The following is an 18,533-nucleotide window of genomic DNA, read 5'->3' on the forward strand; positions in this document are numbered from 1 at the left end:
TTAAGAATACAGTATTCCAATCTCTACACTGATTTCCTGTAAATTGTCCCCATACCCTATGGTACGTGCATGGATGACTTAGCAATTAGATCATGCTAGTAACACAAGAGCACTTCTATTTAAAGTACGCAGGATAAGGGGGTTTGTTAGTCTAATACTTTTTAGATCTTGATGCTATATGGCTATTACCATGTTATCTGGTGAAGTTGGGTTCCTGGGCCCTTATTTAGGGACCAGGGTATGTGATCCAATTTTCAAAAGTACTAAGCTGTAAACAAGTCTCACTGCCTTTTCTAGGAACTATTTCCTGTTTCATAGCTTTACAAATCAATCACTTAGATATCAATGTGCCTAAATAGAGAATCATAGAACCATTTAGGTTGGAAAAGAGCTATATAGATACAGGAGCCTGATTTTAGACTTTTATTTATTTTGTCTTTAGATCTTCAAGTTGCCTGCAAAGTAAAGCTATTACCTACAGATCTGTTGACCACGGAAAAAGAAATAGTGATTGACTCTCCCCAGACATCCTATGTTTCACTATACTACTCATGGAAATGGACCATTCATGCTGAGCCAAGTGCAAAGTGGCTGATTTAAATTCCCACTAGAAAAGCAATTAATATTGTGAAAAACTTTCCAGGATTTCATCAGATGTGCTGGCTAAAATGAGAAGGCATGATTTCCACAATACCCCTAATGAGTGGCAGAGCAAACACACAACAAAGGCAGGAACACCAGAGGAGCAATAAGCCTTCAAAAGAGTCCTGCTGTGAAACCAGAGAGCCATGCCAGTACTGCATGGTGCAGGGGATCAAGGTTAGCTAACAAGCTCCCCCAGCTCAATGTAGACTTCATCAGAGCATGTCTTCATGCAAAGAAAACAGATGCTCATTTATAGTGCATTAGTATAAGAGAACAGAACCTGACCAGTAGTAATAGTTCTACTACACTGGTAAGGGTGCAATCACGCAAGTCAAACCTCTCCAGCTGGGGAAGGCTGCAAGGGAATTCTCTTTATTGAGTGGAAGACTCTGGGCCTACAGTTCATGACTATCACATTGCCACCTGTCAAGCTATCTAAGGCCAAATGCAAACCTTTCTCCCCTATTTCAGCTGCATCCTGCTTTCAGTAATTGTTAAAAACTGGGCTGGAGCACCAAGCTAAAAAGGAGAGAGGACACTCAAACATAAGGGGAACGGGAACTCCCAAAAGAAATCAGCTATTTAGAAAAGATCAGGCATGAAACCTGTTAGCTATTGAAGGCAAGCATAAATTAATAAGCATATGTATTAGTTATTCCTCACAGCAGTCAGTGGATTTAACAACGCAATCTTTTGTCCTCATAGTCTCCTGGGGTGAAGAATTACAATTGGTGGCAATAGAAATACGCCTCTAGCCTTTCAGAGCTTTATTAGATTTCTGGTCTGACTCACTCATTTTTCAGACTGAGGCAATTTTTTCTTTTTTAAATCATTAACAGTTCAAATCATCCAAATAGTGTTCTCATTTTACAAGACTTCAGACCTTATAAATTCATAGAACAATAGATGGGAAAGACCTATCGGGTTAATTGTCCCATCTCCCAATACCATTATAGGATGGATTTCTGTAGCACATTTCTCAATATATTTCCTGTCTTGTCTTAAATGGTCTTCCATTTATTTTGGATGACTACAGAATAATTCAATTATATCATCACAGGAGGGTTCTTTAATGATACTTGAGAACATTTTCTACTCTAAACCTCCTTATTTCTACTACTAAAAGTGGAACTGCATAAGATGAATCTTTTTCACCCAGGATGCTTTCATACCTAAACATTTTAACACAAGAGTCAAAACCTTTGTTACTCATTACACAATTGTGTAATTAAAAATAAAAAAGCATAGTAACAATGACAAATGAAAAACAGATGTGGCAGCTGTTTTGTCAGCTGGAAACACGGAAAAGTCTTCAAATCATCAGGAATTTATGTCTACCTTTAGCTCATTTAGACCCCCAAGGATATGTGAAAGTCCTCTTCTATAATCCACCTGTTCTCCAGTGGTTTTGTATCTATGAACGTTACTCTGAACTGACAAGGATTTTGTGGCACTGAGGTACTCTGAACTGAATGAACTAATACTATCATATTATCTGCTCTCAAGATGTTAGGTATTCCAATTAAGCTCTACTGATCCCTCACACAACTGCTGAAATATATGAACACAGCTAATGGAGTCTGGCTTCCTGAAGGCTGTCACCTGACTGTGGCTTTTTAAGTATATTACAATTTTCTTTTATAGCTGCGTGCATAAGCAGGAACTCCTCCTTTCTTACAATTACAATTCTCAATCCACAGAATAGTTTGGAAATGAAATGTGTGCTGTTACTCTGAACTGCAGAAATTACTCAAGAGGATTTTAAGTCAGGGTTCACCTTGTAACTGCTTATATGATCATGTCTCCTTTCTCTACCTATTTATCTAAAGAACCTGTAAACTAATCATCCTAACACCGAAGATAGTCCGACCCTCCCCTAGCACATACGCCAAGACATGAAGGTCTATATATCTGTGTGTGTGTGTGTGTGTGTGTACACGTGTGTATTAGCATATGATATTGGCTATTGTTCTTTAGGAAGCCCATGAACACGTGTGTAGTAGCATATGATACTGGCTATTGTTCTTTAGGAAGCCCATGAGATCTAAACCTGGGTATTAAACCATGTTTTACACATTCTCAGTTATGTTGTTTTTCCTCTACTGTTAAACAGGGTTATGAACAAGTTGGACAATTACTGGCCAAGCCTGTCATATGAACAAGTTGGACAATTAAAGTTGGACAATTACTGGCCAAGCCTGTCATTGCTTGAGAACGTACATATAGAAATGTGCATACCATCAGAGGCACTGATTTCCACTCATTCTTACTTCATCGAGTTTGCTAATTATAAACATTTCAGAGGTACAATACATCTGGACACCTGCTGTTCTTGTTCAGTTCTGAATCTCTTCCAGACTTGTAAATCTTTCCTCTTTATTGCCATTCAACAACAAAAAAGCAGGCAAATGCAATACTCAGCCTAATCCAGTACATGCTCAGGGTGGGTCCTTTCCAGATTTCCTGGCATGAACAGCACCCAGCCCCTGCCAGTTCAGCACTGACTCTGATCAAACTTGTCTAGAGCAAAAGACAGACATCACCAAAGGAATGGCAGAGGGAGGAGTGGAAATCATCACTTTCAGCAATCCCACCCCAACCAAAGGGAAAACAACAGCAATTAGGCAAGAAGGGTGGCATATGGTGGATCTCTGCAGAAGATAATTTGTGAGCTTGCCCTGCCCAAAGAGGAAAGCATTTAGTAGCAAGATGTTTCATCTGGAACACGGCAATTAGGCTGACTCCTGAAGTCTCCCAAAGACTTCCTATGTGTCTGGGTATAAGTCAATCTTCACACTTTCTGCCTATCCAGTCACTGACAGGTATACTAAGGTAATGGGGCTTCAGCTGCACCAGTAAATTAAATTGCCCTGGCCTCCAAGACAGGAGCTTCCAAACTTCTGAACCATGCCTGGGAATGGTTTGCAGTAGTTGGCACAGGCTAAAATCATGCCAAGAGCCATTCCAGCAGCTTACCGGGGTAGAAATGTAACTCCAATGCCTGGAAATGGCTTGGGAACAGCTCAGTGTGCTGGCAGAGACATGACCTGATGACTCAAGCAGGCACAGAGGGATCTCTGCTCTGGAGAGGGCACCGCTGACAAACCTGGACCATGCTGTGTGTGTGGACACCACATTTCAGCCTGTCCAGATGTATCACTGTTTTGTCCTCAGTATGAGACCAGGGGTGTGTGTCCATGTTTTAGAACAATGGCATTATTTGTGCATCAAACTAAGAGTAACTAAAGGTTTTTATAATTCAGCTCCATAAAAATCTCCCTATACTTTCTCATACCTGCTAAGCTAATTTATGTGCAAATACTTAACCAGCTTTTCAAACACATGTATTTCAAAAAGATAGTCCTCTGCTTTAAAAATGTAAAGTTTATCCCAGAGACGTGCAGCCTTAGTAACCTGGAGGTGCAGAACTTTACCCGAATTCTCACTGCAAGTCAGTGGCACAGCTGGGAACAGAACGTCCTAAACATTTTCTGTCTCTTCTTATAACTTCGAAGCAGTTTTATGGCAGACCATTCCAGAAGTCCTGAAGACACTGACGCAATTAAATCTACTGAGAATATTTTCCTATAACAAAATGGTGTCTCCATCCACATAACAGCAGGTGATTTTATTACAGTATTTAGAACAGGCAGAATTCTAGGATACCACATTTTGAACTCTAAGGTACATTACTGAATACTACTAGGAACAAATCCCCACTGTATTTGGCAGGAGATCTTTCTCCTTCTTGGTTGACATGTATTTATACAGTGGGTATACAAAAACAAATGTTATAGTACAAACCACTTATGACAAACTAAGCCAAACCAAGTTCTAAATACACATTAATTTCCCTGAAGTAAGACGACTTATTAGTTTTTTCCAGAGGATGGAGGTAGCAACTGGATTTGGGAGGCAACAAAGAAGCTAATGGAAAGTCATCCTCAGGGTGGGAAGATTTAAAGTTCATAATACACACTCAAAAAGTAGAATGTTTTTTTCCCCCCCACCCAATCTTGACCCATACCAGATTTTCTGTTTGAAGAAAACTGAGCTGGCTAGCCACATACAGCTTGGAAAGCTGTAATCTTCTCCACACAACCAGTCTCCACCCCACAATTGTACAAGTTGCCGAGGCATCTATCAATAGACATGTACACTAACCCCTAAGTATTTGCTTTTGCTACTGCAAATAATTACAAGAAGCTGTAGCAACCATAGTTTCTGGTAAGCATATACAAGAACCAAGAAAATAATTAAGTCCATGAGAAATCAACTGTTACTTTATCCTAGGCCAAGTAGTCCCTCAGGCCAGTTTAATTACATTATTACTTCAAAATGAAGTATGAGAGCCTCTTTGCTTACAAAAAAAGGCCAATACATGAGTCTCACAATTGCATACTTTTTCACTAGGAAATTTCAGTTAAGATCCTTTTCTTTAAATGAATCAGACATTCAAATTTCTGACCATATTTGATTGTTTCAAGCACAGTTCATTTTGGAATACAAGCAGTCTCCTTCACTGAACAGTCAAGGTTTGGTTTTGTTGTTTGGTTGGGGTTTTTGGTTGTGTTTTTTTTTTTGGGGGGGGTGGGTTTTTTGTTTTGTTTTGTCTTTTTTAAATACAAGCATTTTGCACTGCCTTACAGTAAAATTTGCATTCTTTTAAAATAAAGATGACCAATAAATAAATGCATTTTGAATGAAATCCTACATCCATGCACTCCTTTACTACTCTAGCCCTACTTTGGTTTAAGTAATTAGTACAAGACCACACTGTTCTCTCACATGCAGTGTAATATTGATTTAAAGGATGAATATCCAACAAAATCCTTTTCTGTGATTATGTCATAAGGGAGGGATACACCTTCTTGCTGGTGGGTATCCATGAACACTATTTCCAAGCTGACTCCTTAACGCATAGAACAAAGCACCACGAAGAACTTTGTATGCTGAATATAATCTTTAATTCTCATGTCAAGAGGCCACTTCATGGCTTTCCTACCTCCTTGTTTGTGAGCCATAGGGCTGTACGCTCTTGTTGGGAAGTCAGGCATGTATTCAGGGAACATCTGGTTCATTAAAAACAAACTGAAATCCTAGTGAAGGTCATCACTTCACCTTTAACATCACTTTAGTTTAAATAAAATCATACCTAGGTGACTACAAACCCACATTTGCAAGATGTGTGGCTTTTCAAGTAGGTCTAGCAGACCTGCAGTAGGATCTTAACAGACAGAAGTCTCCCTCTCTCCTGGCCAGTTGTGGCTCCCTCCCGTTCCTTCAGCTATTCACTGGTTTCTTCCCCTGCGTTCATTCATAAAAAACAGATACCTGTGTTTTTTACCAAAGTATCAACCTCTAACACTATCTTAATGGTGCCTCAAAGCAACATTTCCTGTTTCAAAATGCCACTTCTTACTAGATTATTAGGACCTAGGGATTTTGAAAACCATGCACCACTAGCTGTATTTAAAGATTTCAGTACTAACACTAAGCTTGTCCACCTGCCCTCACCCATGCTGTATCTTCTGAAAACAAAGCCCAAATCTGTCTTGAATTGGACTTCCAAAATGTAACGTCCACAGAATCACAGAATCACAGAATGGTTAGGGTTGGAAGGGACCTCTGGAGATCATCTAGTCCAACCCCCCTGCCAGAGCAGGGTCACCTACAGCACATTGCACAGGACAGCGTCCAGGCGGGTTTTGAATGTCTCCAGAGTGGGAGACTCCACCACCTCTCTGGGCAGCCTGTTCCAGTGCTCCACTACCCTCAAAGTAAAGAAGTTCCTTCTCATGTTAAGATGGAACTTCCTATGTTCAAGTTTATGCCCATTACCCCTCGTCCTATCACTGGGCGCCACTGAAAAAAGACTGCTCCCATCCCCCTGGCATCCTCCCGTTAAGTATTTGTAAGTATCAATAAGATCCCCCCTCAATCTTCTTTTCTCTAGACTAAAGAGACCCAAGTGCCTAAGCCTTTCTCCATAGGAGAAAGTCCCTCCAGAATCATTAAGTTCTTTGAAGATGTAAATCCTTTATTACATAAACTTTGGTTCCGACTATCCCTTTTAGCCTTGGAAAACAATTTCTACTTGCGAGATGACAAGAATCCTTGAAGAGAATGCTACGCCCTGGTTTTCCCATGAATTCAGTCTTTGAGGACCCCACCACCATGACTCGAGGCTATTTTGTCAGGGCTGTGCCACCATGACTGCCACACTAACTCTGAAGCTCTGCCCACTTCCTTAGCTGAAAGCACACTTGCAGGCACACCCCATGTCAAAATCCTTTTCTTACTAAGCTAAGCGAACAACATCTGGAAAGCGAATGGAAAAGGATTGTTAAACTGGCTCGCTCTCATCCAAATTACAGAAGAAAACAAGTCAGGGAAATTCCCAACATATTTTTGTTTCTTCTCTATAATGTCAGCATTTAGGTATTTTAATATTGATCCGACACTATGCCTGCAGGGCAAAATGTGACCTTTTGCATCTAAACCCAGTAGTAAAGCATCCAAGCAGTTTTGTTCATGTAACATTCAGGTTTTCAGCACATTGCTCAAGTTCCAAAGTTCTCTACAAATTCTCATCACGTTTGCAACAATGCAGCATTCAGATACTTAACACCCTCTTCATAAAAATAAGTAATTCTTAGATGCATCTTTCATTCATACATTTATAAAAATAAAGCATACTTGAAGAAATACTCATTTCTCCAAGTACAAGGATTATAGCCAAATGCATTTCAAAACACTTGGGTATATGACAAAGCATCTCTCTCTAAGCATTTTAGGTTTGGATTTTTTTGAGTAGCATTCAGGGACCTGCAATTTCAGCACAAGAACTTATTCTTATGAACAACACCAGAAAGTAGTGTTACAGATGATGCAAACATCGCTCGATAGATATGAACTTCCCAGGGTTAAAAAACAGATCTAAAAATCCAGTGCTAGTGCCTCAGACTCCAGACAGACTTTTCACAGTTGGGTTTTTTTTCCAAAAAGTTTCCTATTCATGCACAATGCCAGCTCATAACTCTGTAAGCATGCTTTGGAAAACAAACTTGACTGGATGCAACTGTGAGCAACTTGATCTAACTTTTAAGTTGGCTCTGCTTCGAGCAGGGAACTGGATCTACAAAGGTCCTTCCAGACTAAATTATCCTGCAATTCTGACACACAAGAAGTTTTGCAAGCCACAGAAGAAGTCTGTTTTCCTGTGGAGCCTCGAGCTTTACAGTTGGATGCTCCGGTGCTGGCACAGTGGGAGGTTGAATTATCCTGCAGGCTCCTACCTCTGCAGACTGTCCTGCATCTACAAGGACCATGCTCAAACTAGAGTCTTTCAAAATGCGATTAATAGGATCTCTCTCCTTGACATGAGTCCTTGCTTTCATAAAACCCTGATGGCGTTCAATACCTTCACAGGCACTGTCTTGATCATTCCTGTCAAAACCTAACAAAATTGGGCAACATTTTCCAAAGATACTAGTGAGGTCAAGACAGACAAACAAGAAAGGTGGCATAATCACATATATTTCATTTACTTAGGGATCAGTTTGGGGGTGGGTAAGGGAAGGATCTCTAAATGACAAATGTTTCAAAGGTAAGGGAATTCTCTTGCTCTCACTGAAATTAAAGACAAAACGGTTTTCTGCACTGCAGGTGAGAAAAATAGGATCCTAATAAATAAATGGCTGCACCTACACTTTCCTTTCTCTGAAACAAAACCATCCTATTTTACCATAGCCTGTCCTGCAATAACAACAGCAGGAGTGGGTTTCCCCTGCCATGTGACTGGATGTGAGAAGCCCTCAAGGAAAGAGGACAGCAAGCCAGGAAAAGTTTTCTTTATTCTGTCCACTGTTATCCCCTTATGGAGAGAGGCAAGCTCCTGTGTCCTCTCCTGGAGCCAGCCCTGTTCCTCCGGCGCTAACAAAGCCTGGAAAGAAAGCCAAGGCCAAGGCTTTCACTAAAACCTCCTAATGAAAGGGAAGAACCAGAAGAAGCAGGAGCTTCCTCATCCTTTCCCTTATTCAGTCTCCTTCTTCACAGCACAAGCAAGCACTTGAAATAAGCAAGTGACCTCACCTTGTTCTGCCCAACCTATGTCATGGAGGAGCACTGACATCAGCAACAATAGGGACTGTACAAACAACCCAGAGCTTGGCCATCACTTTTTACATGCACTTCTGCTGTCAGCTCAGGATCAGACAGAGCCAAAGGCCTTTTATGGAAATAACATATTCCAAACCTGACCTGATTCCTTTGCGCTATCTTCTGTCCTTTCTTCCAACGGAGAATGGGCTTGAGAGCTGGTAGTTCCTTGTCCTCTTTACCTCTTTCTATGACATGTTCCCCAAGGCTGTATGCAGCTTCAAATACAATTGGAGATATGACGTCTTTGACTCTTTTCTGTAAAAGAAAACAGAGATTTTACATGGGCATACGGGCAAGTAGATTTTTATATAAAACAATTATACAATAATGAATTAATTTTTATATTCAACACTGCAGACAGGAAGCAGGCTTCTCAACTCCTCTGCCAAACATGAATAGGCACATTATACCAACATAAGTCAGAAGATTATTAAAAAAGTCAACAAAAAATTAGTTATTCTTTTGGGACCTACTTGTGGTTCCACTGAATTGCTGGCATATTCGCCACACCTATAAACCAACTGTTTTTTCAATAAAATCAAGATATTTTCTTAAAAAATAAAATAAATTAGGATGTGTTTTCATTAGTTTTGCACAATGTGGAAGCAAAGAGTAAATCTTCTTCCTCTCTGGAGTTTCTAAATCCTGTATTTGACTGAGGTCACCTCCAGTGTGCTCCATGCATCAAAGGAAAACTCCGTCTTGCCATACCAATGGCAAGACAAATGAACGGCTAAAGATACCAATTTGGCTATAAAACAAGGCTACAGACATGAAGGGGCAAGAAAAGCCATTTTCCAGCATGGTTCTGAAAGCAAAACTCTCAGCTGTCCCCACTCTCCGCACAGTAAAACTTTCAGTATATAAAGGGAGAAAGTTTTTTAGTTTCTAGGCTTCATACCAGATGAATTATGAAGCAGGCTGCATGAGCCAACAGTGTGCCCAGGTGGCCAAGAAGGCCAATAGCATGCTGGCCCGCATCAGAAAAAGTGTGGCCAGCAGGACTACGGAAGTGATCGTCCCCTTGTTTTCAGCACTGGTGAGGCCGCACCTCAAATAGCGTGTTCGGTTTTGGACCCCTCGCTACAAAAAAGACACTGAGATTCCGGAGCATTTCCGGAGAAGGGCAACAAAGCTGGTGAAGGGTCTAGAGCACAAATCTTATGAGGAGTGGCTGAAGGAACTGGGGTTGGGTAGCCTGGAGAAAAGGAGGCTCAAGGGAGACCTTATTGCTCTTCAACTACCTGAAAGGAGGTTGTAGTGAGGTGAGTGGCGGTCTCTTCTCTCAACTAACAAGTGATAGGACAAGAGGAAATGGCCCCAAGTTGCGCCAGGGGAGGTTTAGATTGGATATTGGGAAAAATTTCTTCACTGAAAGGGTTGTCAAACATTGGAACAGGCTGCCCAGGGAAGTGGCTGAGTCACCATCCTGGAGGTACTTCAAAGACCTGTAGATGTGGCACTTAGGGACACAGTTTAGCGGTGGACTTGGCACTGCTAGGTTAACAGTTGGACTTGATGATCTTAAAGGTCTTTTCGAACATAAATGATTGTATGATTCCAATTAAATGGTACCACATTATTCGTCTGATGGGATGAATCCTTATTACTGAATGCCTTTTCTTGTTATTGAAGCCCAAGCCACAAAACTCATACCGTTTGTCCCAACATGAGATGCCTAAAGCCAGTTTGCTGTGAGGACAAAATGCGCATTGTGCTCAGTTCAGTCCTGATTTCCAAAATCCAATTTACCAGAAAACAGAGGTAGCAAACGCCCTACCTTTTCATTGGCAAACATTCCTCTTTAAATTTTAGCTACTTAAAAACTTAGCATGAATTCAGTGCAGACAAAACTGAGGCAATAAATAAATACCTTAAGTAAGCACAACAAATCTTCAAATAGGCCAACTCCCAACTTCGCGTTGCATCAGTTAGCAGGCTTCTCTGAACACAGCCTGCCAACCACAACAAGTAATTGAGATGCAATGCAATTTAAACTGCATCTTCCAGATGTGGGAAAACTGGGTACGAACTGGCTTTCAGAGCACTCTGTTTGATCTGTTTCAAGTCAACGATTTGCTCTCTCTAATACGTTGATTGGCCACAGATCTTTGAAATCAGACAAAGATTAGTGGCTACCCAAATTCCCAAATCATCAGTTAGCCAGGTGAGTAATAGCAGAAACCAGGTTGGATGACATTTATCCTCCTGCACCCTGACACCTCCAGCCAGCCCCTGAATTCCCTTCCGTTACCAATGCCTGCCAGTGCCACGGGCCCAGCAGCAGCTCAGAGCACCCGTTTAGACCGTGCATTGCTTGGAGCAGTTTGTGCTTTCTCAGTAATGGACAGAGTGGACACAGTGGCAATGGTGATGGCAGCAGGCAGCTCTGTGACCCTTTCCCCATCCCATAAAAAGGATCATGCACCCTCTGGGGTGCTCCTAATACCCTCAGGGGAAGAGACGCTGACATTTTGAACCCCTTCTACAGTCCCACCCCCAGGTTACAAGTTGTACCATACCAAGATTACTAAATAACAATACTACAGCTCACAGAAGCTACTAGCTATGCTCTCAAAGAAAATCACATCTAGTGAGGATTGTATCAGCACACATGTACACAGAAACAAGGCTATAAAAAAGCATACCATGCAGCAACAGTGAAACACAATAAATCATCAGGCAAATCATCACCTAATCCAACTATATGCAACCAACTGTGTAAACACGGAACAATTAGAAGTGTAGGGAGTGGGTTAAATTAAAATCCACCTATAGTTTTTCTAGCTCTTTTACTGCAGTCTGACAAGAATAAGTGCTTAATGAATTCTAAGTGTTTTAATATGATCTTGCAGGGTTCAGTCCAATGCCCTTTGAAGTAAAAAGACAAGTTTCCCATTGACTGCAATGAATGTTGGAGTGTGCCCATATTGTTGGCTGGTGTCTCTTTCTGCTTCATTTTAGTGGTGAAATTGTGACTTCCAGCAGCTAGATTAATTACATGTGTGGATATTCCCTCACCACAGCCCTGGGGAAATATATTTCACATACCCACTTGTCTTTAATTAAGGATGAAAGTATGAATGCTACCCAGTTATTAATTTTGCCACATGTTCAGTCCCTTCTGCTCACAATCCTACAAACACGAAGGCAACAGTCTGTGGGATTTGTCCTCAGTAAGAGAGACAAGACAGTTCTGCCTCCCAGGTACACCACAGACTGTCTGGGATGTGAGCACGTAAAGAGAATAATGAGTATTTGCTCTAACACAATCTGGAAAAGTACTCTTTTAAGGTTGGAAATACACCCATTTTTTTTTTCTTTTTCAGTCTACCCAAACATACCGCTTCCAGTGGTTGAATCATATACTGATGACACAGCCCACGGATTGCTTCTAAGTATTCCTGATTTCTAAAAGGAAGTCAAAAGATGCAATGACAATCAGGTTTGAGACAGACTGAAAAATCCTTCAAGTCAAGGAAACTGTATGTGTTGCTTTCCTATCAGTTACATGGCCTTAATGAAGTGGATTTGCCAAGGGAAATAATTTCCACGAGCAGCTTTTACATGTATTCACTGTTTTTCATCATGATGCTGCTATGCTGAGGAAGTGTCAAAGGTTAAAGACACTTCTGCATCATGAAAAGACATCCCTAGCAAATCATAGCACACAGACAGTACAGCTTCATTAATGCAAAAAATGTCTGAAGGACATTAAAACAAGAGTAATATCCAAGGAGTTCATATTATCAACAGAAACAACTGCATGACAAGAATTCAGGGAGTAATAGCAATAAATATCCAGTCTGTACACACTGGATGTCACTAAATTGCTGCAAGTTTTCACTATGCCTGAATTAGCTTGGGGACCTGAAGCTGGGTTTCCTACAAGCCATCAGCTATCCTCTATAGTTTTCTTCTTCTCACAAACAGTTCTCACAAGCAATGGTGGGATTTCTCTCCCCCCCTCCCTCCCCCTTCCAGACCAGGTTTCATTCTGGACATCAGAAATTTTGCAATAAGGCTTTTGCAAAAATTAATATACTTCAGTCTCAGTAAATTAACCTTCCACCAGTATCTCTTCCTGCAAAGGAAACTGTCCTAGCCAGCTGTATCCCTTTGTTGGGATGTTTTATCTTTTCCTGCAAGGCACGTTGCATGGCAATGAATTGAAGAAAAAGGTATTTTGGTATGAACAAGCTGGGTTTTTATCAAGGGTATTACAGGATGATCCCTCAGTAGTATCAGGCAGAGACAAAGAACTCCAAGTCCAAAAAGAACACACTTTTAAGAGCACCTAAGAAAGCAGTAAGGCACTTCAAGATGTTTCAAAAGACACCATGGTCCTGAAAGCTCACCCTAACAAAGAGCAGGCTTGCCATCTCTTCTCCCAGAACAATCACCTCAAAGAAATACTCAGTTTTTAAATGCTGTGATAGAAGCTAGGCATGGCCATATATTTCTTCATGTCTATTTTCTGGCTTAGCAGGGGAGAAGAAAGCAAGCAAGCAAAGCTTCTGCCAGATTTATGACTACATTTCTGTTTGACTTTAGTACCAATAGGTCCTAAAAATATAAAAAGTAATCACAGAGCAATGATCAAATGTCAGAGCTGTGATTCTGAACATCATTTCCAATTCACTCTCAAAGATGGAGTGGGATGACTGTAAGAAATAATTTTCTGCGCTTTTCATAGGCACAGCCTAAGGCTCATCGTGACAACACAAACACAGGCACAGATTCCAACATCCTAAAGGCACACTGCCTTGGCGGGCAGCCACTGCCTTCTCCAACCTTAACTTTGTGCTACCAAGAGCCCACACACATCAGGAACTCGGGCAAATTTGGACGGAACAAGACAGGGTTTTAGTCAAGGGATAGGATTTACTCTGCTCATGGTGCGAGTCGTTGCCAGAGAGGACTGGGTATCATTTCAGCTTGCTTTCAGCTCAGTGCCACAGTACAGTCAGGGGACTGTACACGAGCCAAATAAATCATCACATCTAATCCCCTTTCTTCTACAAGGTGAAAGTCTCCAGCAGGGGCTCTGGAGAGTGCCAAATTCCATTTTTAATTGCAGCCAATGGGCTGAGAAATAAATTGAGATGTAAATAATCCCCACAATCTACAGCAAGAGTCCTGCAGGAATAAAGGATAAAACGTGGTCCTTTAAAGCAATGAATATGAAGTAATTTTCAACAGCATCAAGTGAGGAACCATCAGGTAACCATTGGGGTGACTTCTATGGTTGCCCCTTGCTTTCGTCCTTGTTCACGTCTTTCTGGAATTTCTCTCCCCTTTTTCTGTGGGAAAGTTCTCTGATATTTTGAGCCTTTTTTCTACTCCCTCTTACTTGATCCTGAGGACATCAACCCATGCATAGATTCCAGAGCTTTTACTGAATTCAGCACGGCTTTTCAGTACTTCTGAGCATCAAGCTCTGTTTAGTTTGATGACTAAGAATGAATTCAAGAACCTGGCTTTTAAAACACTCGAAACTTTTAGTCTAAACATATTTATTTCAAGTTTTAAACAAGTACTAATAATAGACTATAGGAATTTTTACAGTCTTAAAACACACAAAATGAATTTGACAATCCTGATTTGATAGATAACAATGCTATAAAATGTATAAAGCCATCGTGCTCATGCTAATCCAGCATAACACTTTAATCAGTTTGAAGGTCACTACCACATAAGTCCTCAACTCAGTGCCAAGAGATAAATAGTCCCCTGTTCAGTGACATCAAAAATGACTCAAATGTCCACCAGCCTTCAGAGCCAAAGACCATCGCTTCCACAATTTATCAAACGAAAGTATCAGCTGTACATCTTAATAAACATACATTATAGCTTATGAATCAATAAGATGTAAGTGCTTGACTTTAAAATTAATTACCTTCTCCTATTATCTCAGCCTCCCTCTCTGAACTGTAAGTCACTCAGGATGCAAGGCATAACTGCCATGCAATTCAATGAAAATACCAATTAGACAAATTTGCGTTAAACTGGAAGATAGATTTCTATTCATTTCAGATGAATGAATGTGTACATCTCATTCTCGTACCTGAAAGTGAAAAAGGAGCAACTTAACTTCCTTGTCTCGTTCCTTGCAACACTTAAAGAGTCCAACTGTAGATCCCTTCGTGTCAATTCCCAGTGCAAGTTAATTTTTTCAACCTTCTACAAATCTTGTGCAAAAGAATAACCACCTGTCCTCACAAGAGCCTTCCTTTGTCCTGCGTTTACTTTGATAGAGATAGTCTACAACTTGTAATAATTTATTTCAGTTTAGTACGATTTTAGCATTGGTATCTTCCCACTGCAAAGGCAGACAAAACATGACGATGCCAAAATCATCTAGAAAAGATCTAGTTTCCATTCAGCACACAACCTGGTTTTTATATATATATATAAAAATATATATATATATACATATAAAAAAATAGAGGGTTTTTTTCAAATGTTACTTTAGTTAAAGGGGGAAAAAAACCAACTGCAAACTCTTTTCCAAAGAAGATGCTGAACTAGAAGTTTACTTAGTTGGTAAAAGCTCATTTAAAAATTATTGGGGAAATTTCTGTCAAATTAATAGCATATGAAGGCAATCAGAGGCCTGATGTTTCAATAATACATGCTTCTGTTGTCTTTTAAGATCTTGTGACAGCTACAATTCAACAAGTAGGCGAATAGTCTTTTTTGTTTAACTTCAAATGTTACAAGGCTTCTGAAGAATCCCAAAGTTTAAAGCAGGGAAAAAAAGAGCAAAGGATTTGCAGGGTGTTATACCCTCAAGTGTTATTTAGGGTTAGCATTTGAAAAAAAATGGGAGTGCTTCCTTTGCCCTCTTCCCAAATGCATTACTCCACCAGAAAACTGTTTCCATCAGGTCAGCAACCTCTCTTCACAAACACTGATAACAGGAAAGATGTTGTGGGAGAGGGAAAAAAAGCAAATCCTGAAGGAATCTGGTGCTAAATAAACACCAGGCGCCCAGGAGCCTGCACGCACTGAGAGGATACCCAGAGACGATGAGGGAAGAGCTGCAAGTCCAAACTCCAGCTGGGTACAGTCACACTCTGAGTTTAAATAAGTGCTCACCATCCCTGCACATCTGGCTTCCCGCTATCAGCTAGGGAGTGATAAAGGTATTACTAATGATGACACGGGAGCGATTGTGATCAATAGCATAAATACTCCATGTCAAAGGTTATAAAAGTTTAGCAATAATATATTACTGATAATCCTTTCACGCTAATCAGTAAGAAAAGTCACTATGTGCCACCCAAATATGATATAATGTATTAGTGAGCTCAGACGTTGATTTTCCAGTTCAGTACTAAAATGCATTATGACAATATAGTTTCACATCCTATCTATATATTTGAAATGTATAAGGCAATAAAGCTGGTGAAGGATCTAGAGCACAAATTGTATGAGCAGCACCTGAAGGAACTGGGGTTGTTTAGCCTAGAGAAAAGGAGGCTGAGGGGAGACCTTATTGCTCTCTACAACTACCTGAAAGGAGGTTGTAGTACAAGAAGCGTCAGTTTCTTCTACCAAGATGAGTGATAGGACAAGAGGAAAAGGCCCCAGGTTGCACCAGGGGAGATTTAGATTGGATATTGGGAAAAATTTATTCACTGAAAGAGTTGTCAAGCATTGCAACAGGCTGCCCAGGGAAGTGGCTGAGTCACCATCCCTGGAGACACTTCAAAGACCTGTAGATGTGACACTTAGGGACATGGTTTAGCAGTGGACTTGGCAGGTCTTTTCCAATCTAAACAATTCTACAATTCTATGAAATTTTGGGTCTTTATTGGACCTAATGTTCTCACTTATGTTTTTATCCCCCATTACCCTTCTCTCTCTTATAGTTCACTTCCAGTCTTTCACTGGGTTTTTTTCTATGAAAAATAAAGAAAATTCCTCAACTATCTAAAATTGTGTTATTTTCTTCCCTCTGAAGAAAACACCATTCAGATGGCCAGCTTTTTCCTGTTACCGGGCCGGACACAACCAATCTTGTTAACACATGACTGGCTACCTGCAATATCGACAGTACAGAAATACAAACAATTAGAAAGTCTGGGAGCTGATGGGTATTTGTGAAATGAAGACCTGAATTTAGGTGAGTAAAGAGAAACCAAGAAGGAAGAAGAGGGGGAACAATTCAAACATATATTTATTTTACGATATTTCTGAAAATATTATATATTTCAGCAGGGAATTATATGCAGAATTGAGACAATAATTAAATCCAGACTCTCCCTGCACATATGTAACCCTATCATATACTTGTCTTTTCCGCTGGAGTTACCGCATCTCATATTCTGCTGATACAAGATTTTATCAAAACGGAGCTTTAAAGAGATTTCCTTTAATAGTGTCTTAAAATGCATTGAGTCCAGAACATGAGTTAATTCAACTACCTGTTTCCCTTTATACAGCATTTCCCTCCAACTCTGATGAACACAGAGGTCTCTGTGTATGAGGCTGATAGAGGAGAAAGAGTTTAAGATCCTTGGCTCCTGGGTCATCGTATATGATAACATATCTGCCACAAGATCAGCACATTCATGGACCAAGGGGAGCAGTATTTGCTCAAAACATCATGGTTAACGTTAGCACTCATATACTGTACTTGCTGGCTCACTTTCTCGCTGTCTTACTGTATACATCTAGCTTGGGATAGAAACAGCTGTGCGTATGTGTCATCCAACAAACTTTCAATACAAAATCTCACACACAAGCTGTCCCTGGGGCCACAGACTGGTGTCGAGGACTGACCCTCCCAGCCCATTCCCAAAACCACATCCCACAGGGGTGGTCAGGAGCCCTTCTTGCTGTCCTACACCCTTTTGCTGTGAGTAGCAGCTCAGGCTGGAGGCACAGAGCAGCCTCACAGGTGATGGCTGAGGGCTGGGGGATGCTCCAAGGCACTCTGCCCCTCAGTCTTTGCTTGAGCCCAACCTGCTTCTACAATGCCATAAGCAAATCCCTGAGCTGCTCTGTAAGAGACAGCAGCCGTTTCCCCCACATTCCCTCACTCTCCAGATGAACCTTCTGCCATTCTTGGGGGGGGGGGGAAGGGCAGAAGCACCTTTCTGAGAGCATCCCAAGAGGCAATAGCCAAGTAATCAAAAAGCTCCTCCCAAAAGATCCTCGAGGCAGCGAGGAAGGTGCACAGCAAGCAGACCACCCTGGACTTTGGGAGAGCTGACTTGGGCCTCTTGAAGAATCTGCTTGGTATGGTGTCATGGGATGAAGTGCTGGAGGGAAGAAGGGCCCAAGAAAGTTGGTTAATATTCAAGCACAACCTCCTCCAAGCTCAGGAGCGATGCATCCCTACTAAGTGGAAGGCAGGCAGAAAAGCCAGGAGGCCTGCATGGATGAACAAGGAGCTCCTGGACATGACCAAAAGGAAAAAGGAGGCCTACAGGGAGTGGAGAAGAATCGTTTGAGCAGCCAGGGATCAGGTTTGACAAGCTAAAGCCCAGATAGAACTAAATCTGGCCAGGGACATTAAGACAAACAAAAAATCCTTCTTTAAGTATGTCAGCGAGAAAAGAAAGACTAGGGAAAACGTGGGCCCTCTCCGGAAGGAAACGCAAGAACTGGTTACCTGGGACAGAGACAGAGCTGAGGTACTCAATGACTTTTTTGCCTCAGCCTTCACTGGCAAGGACTGCAGCCGCACTGCCCATGACGCAGAATGCAAAGGC

The 18,533-nt window shown here is 41.1% G+C and overlaps 1 protein-coding gene across 1 annotated transcript in view; it reads right to left on the reverse strand.

Moving 5' to 3' along the window:
* Window positions 1-18,533, reverse strand: part of ITGA9 (integrin, alpha 9) — a gene marked incomplete at its 3' end in the record, with an annotated part of 187,311 nt that overhangs the window by 83,674 nt on the left and 85,104 nt on the right. Inside the window, exon 12 of the mRNA XM_009891547.1 lies at window positions 8,908-9,063. Coding sequence (XP_009889849.1) covers window positions 8,908-9,063 — 156 coding nt within the window. The remainder of the gene's footprint in view (window positions 1-8,907; window positions 9,064-18,533) is intronic.

Source organism: Charadrius vociferus, unplaced genomic scaffold (genome assembly GCF_000708025.1).
Source record: "Charadrius vociferus isolate BGI_N301 unplaced genomic scaffold, ASM70802v2 scaffold951, whole genome shotgun sequence".
In the NCBI taxonomy this organism is placed as follows: Eukaryota; Metazoa; Chordata; class Aves; order Charadriiformes; family Charadriidae; genus Charadrius; species Charadrius vociferus.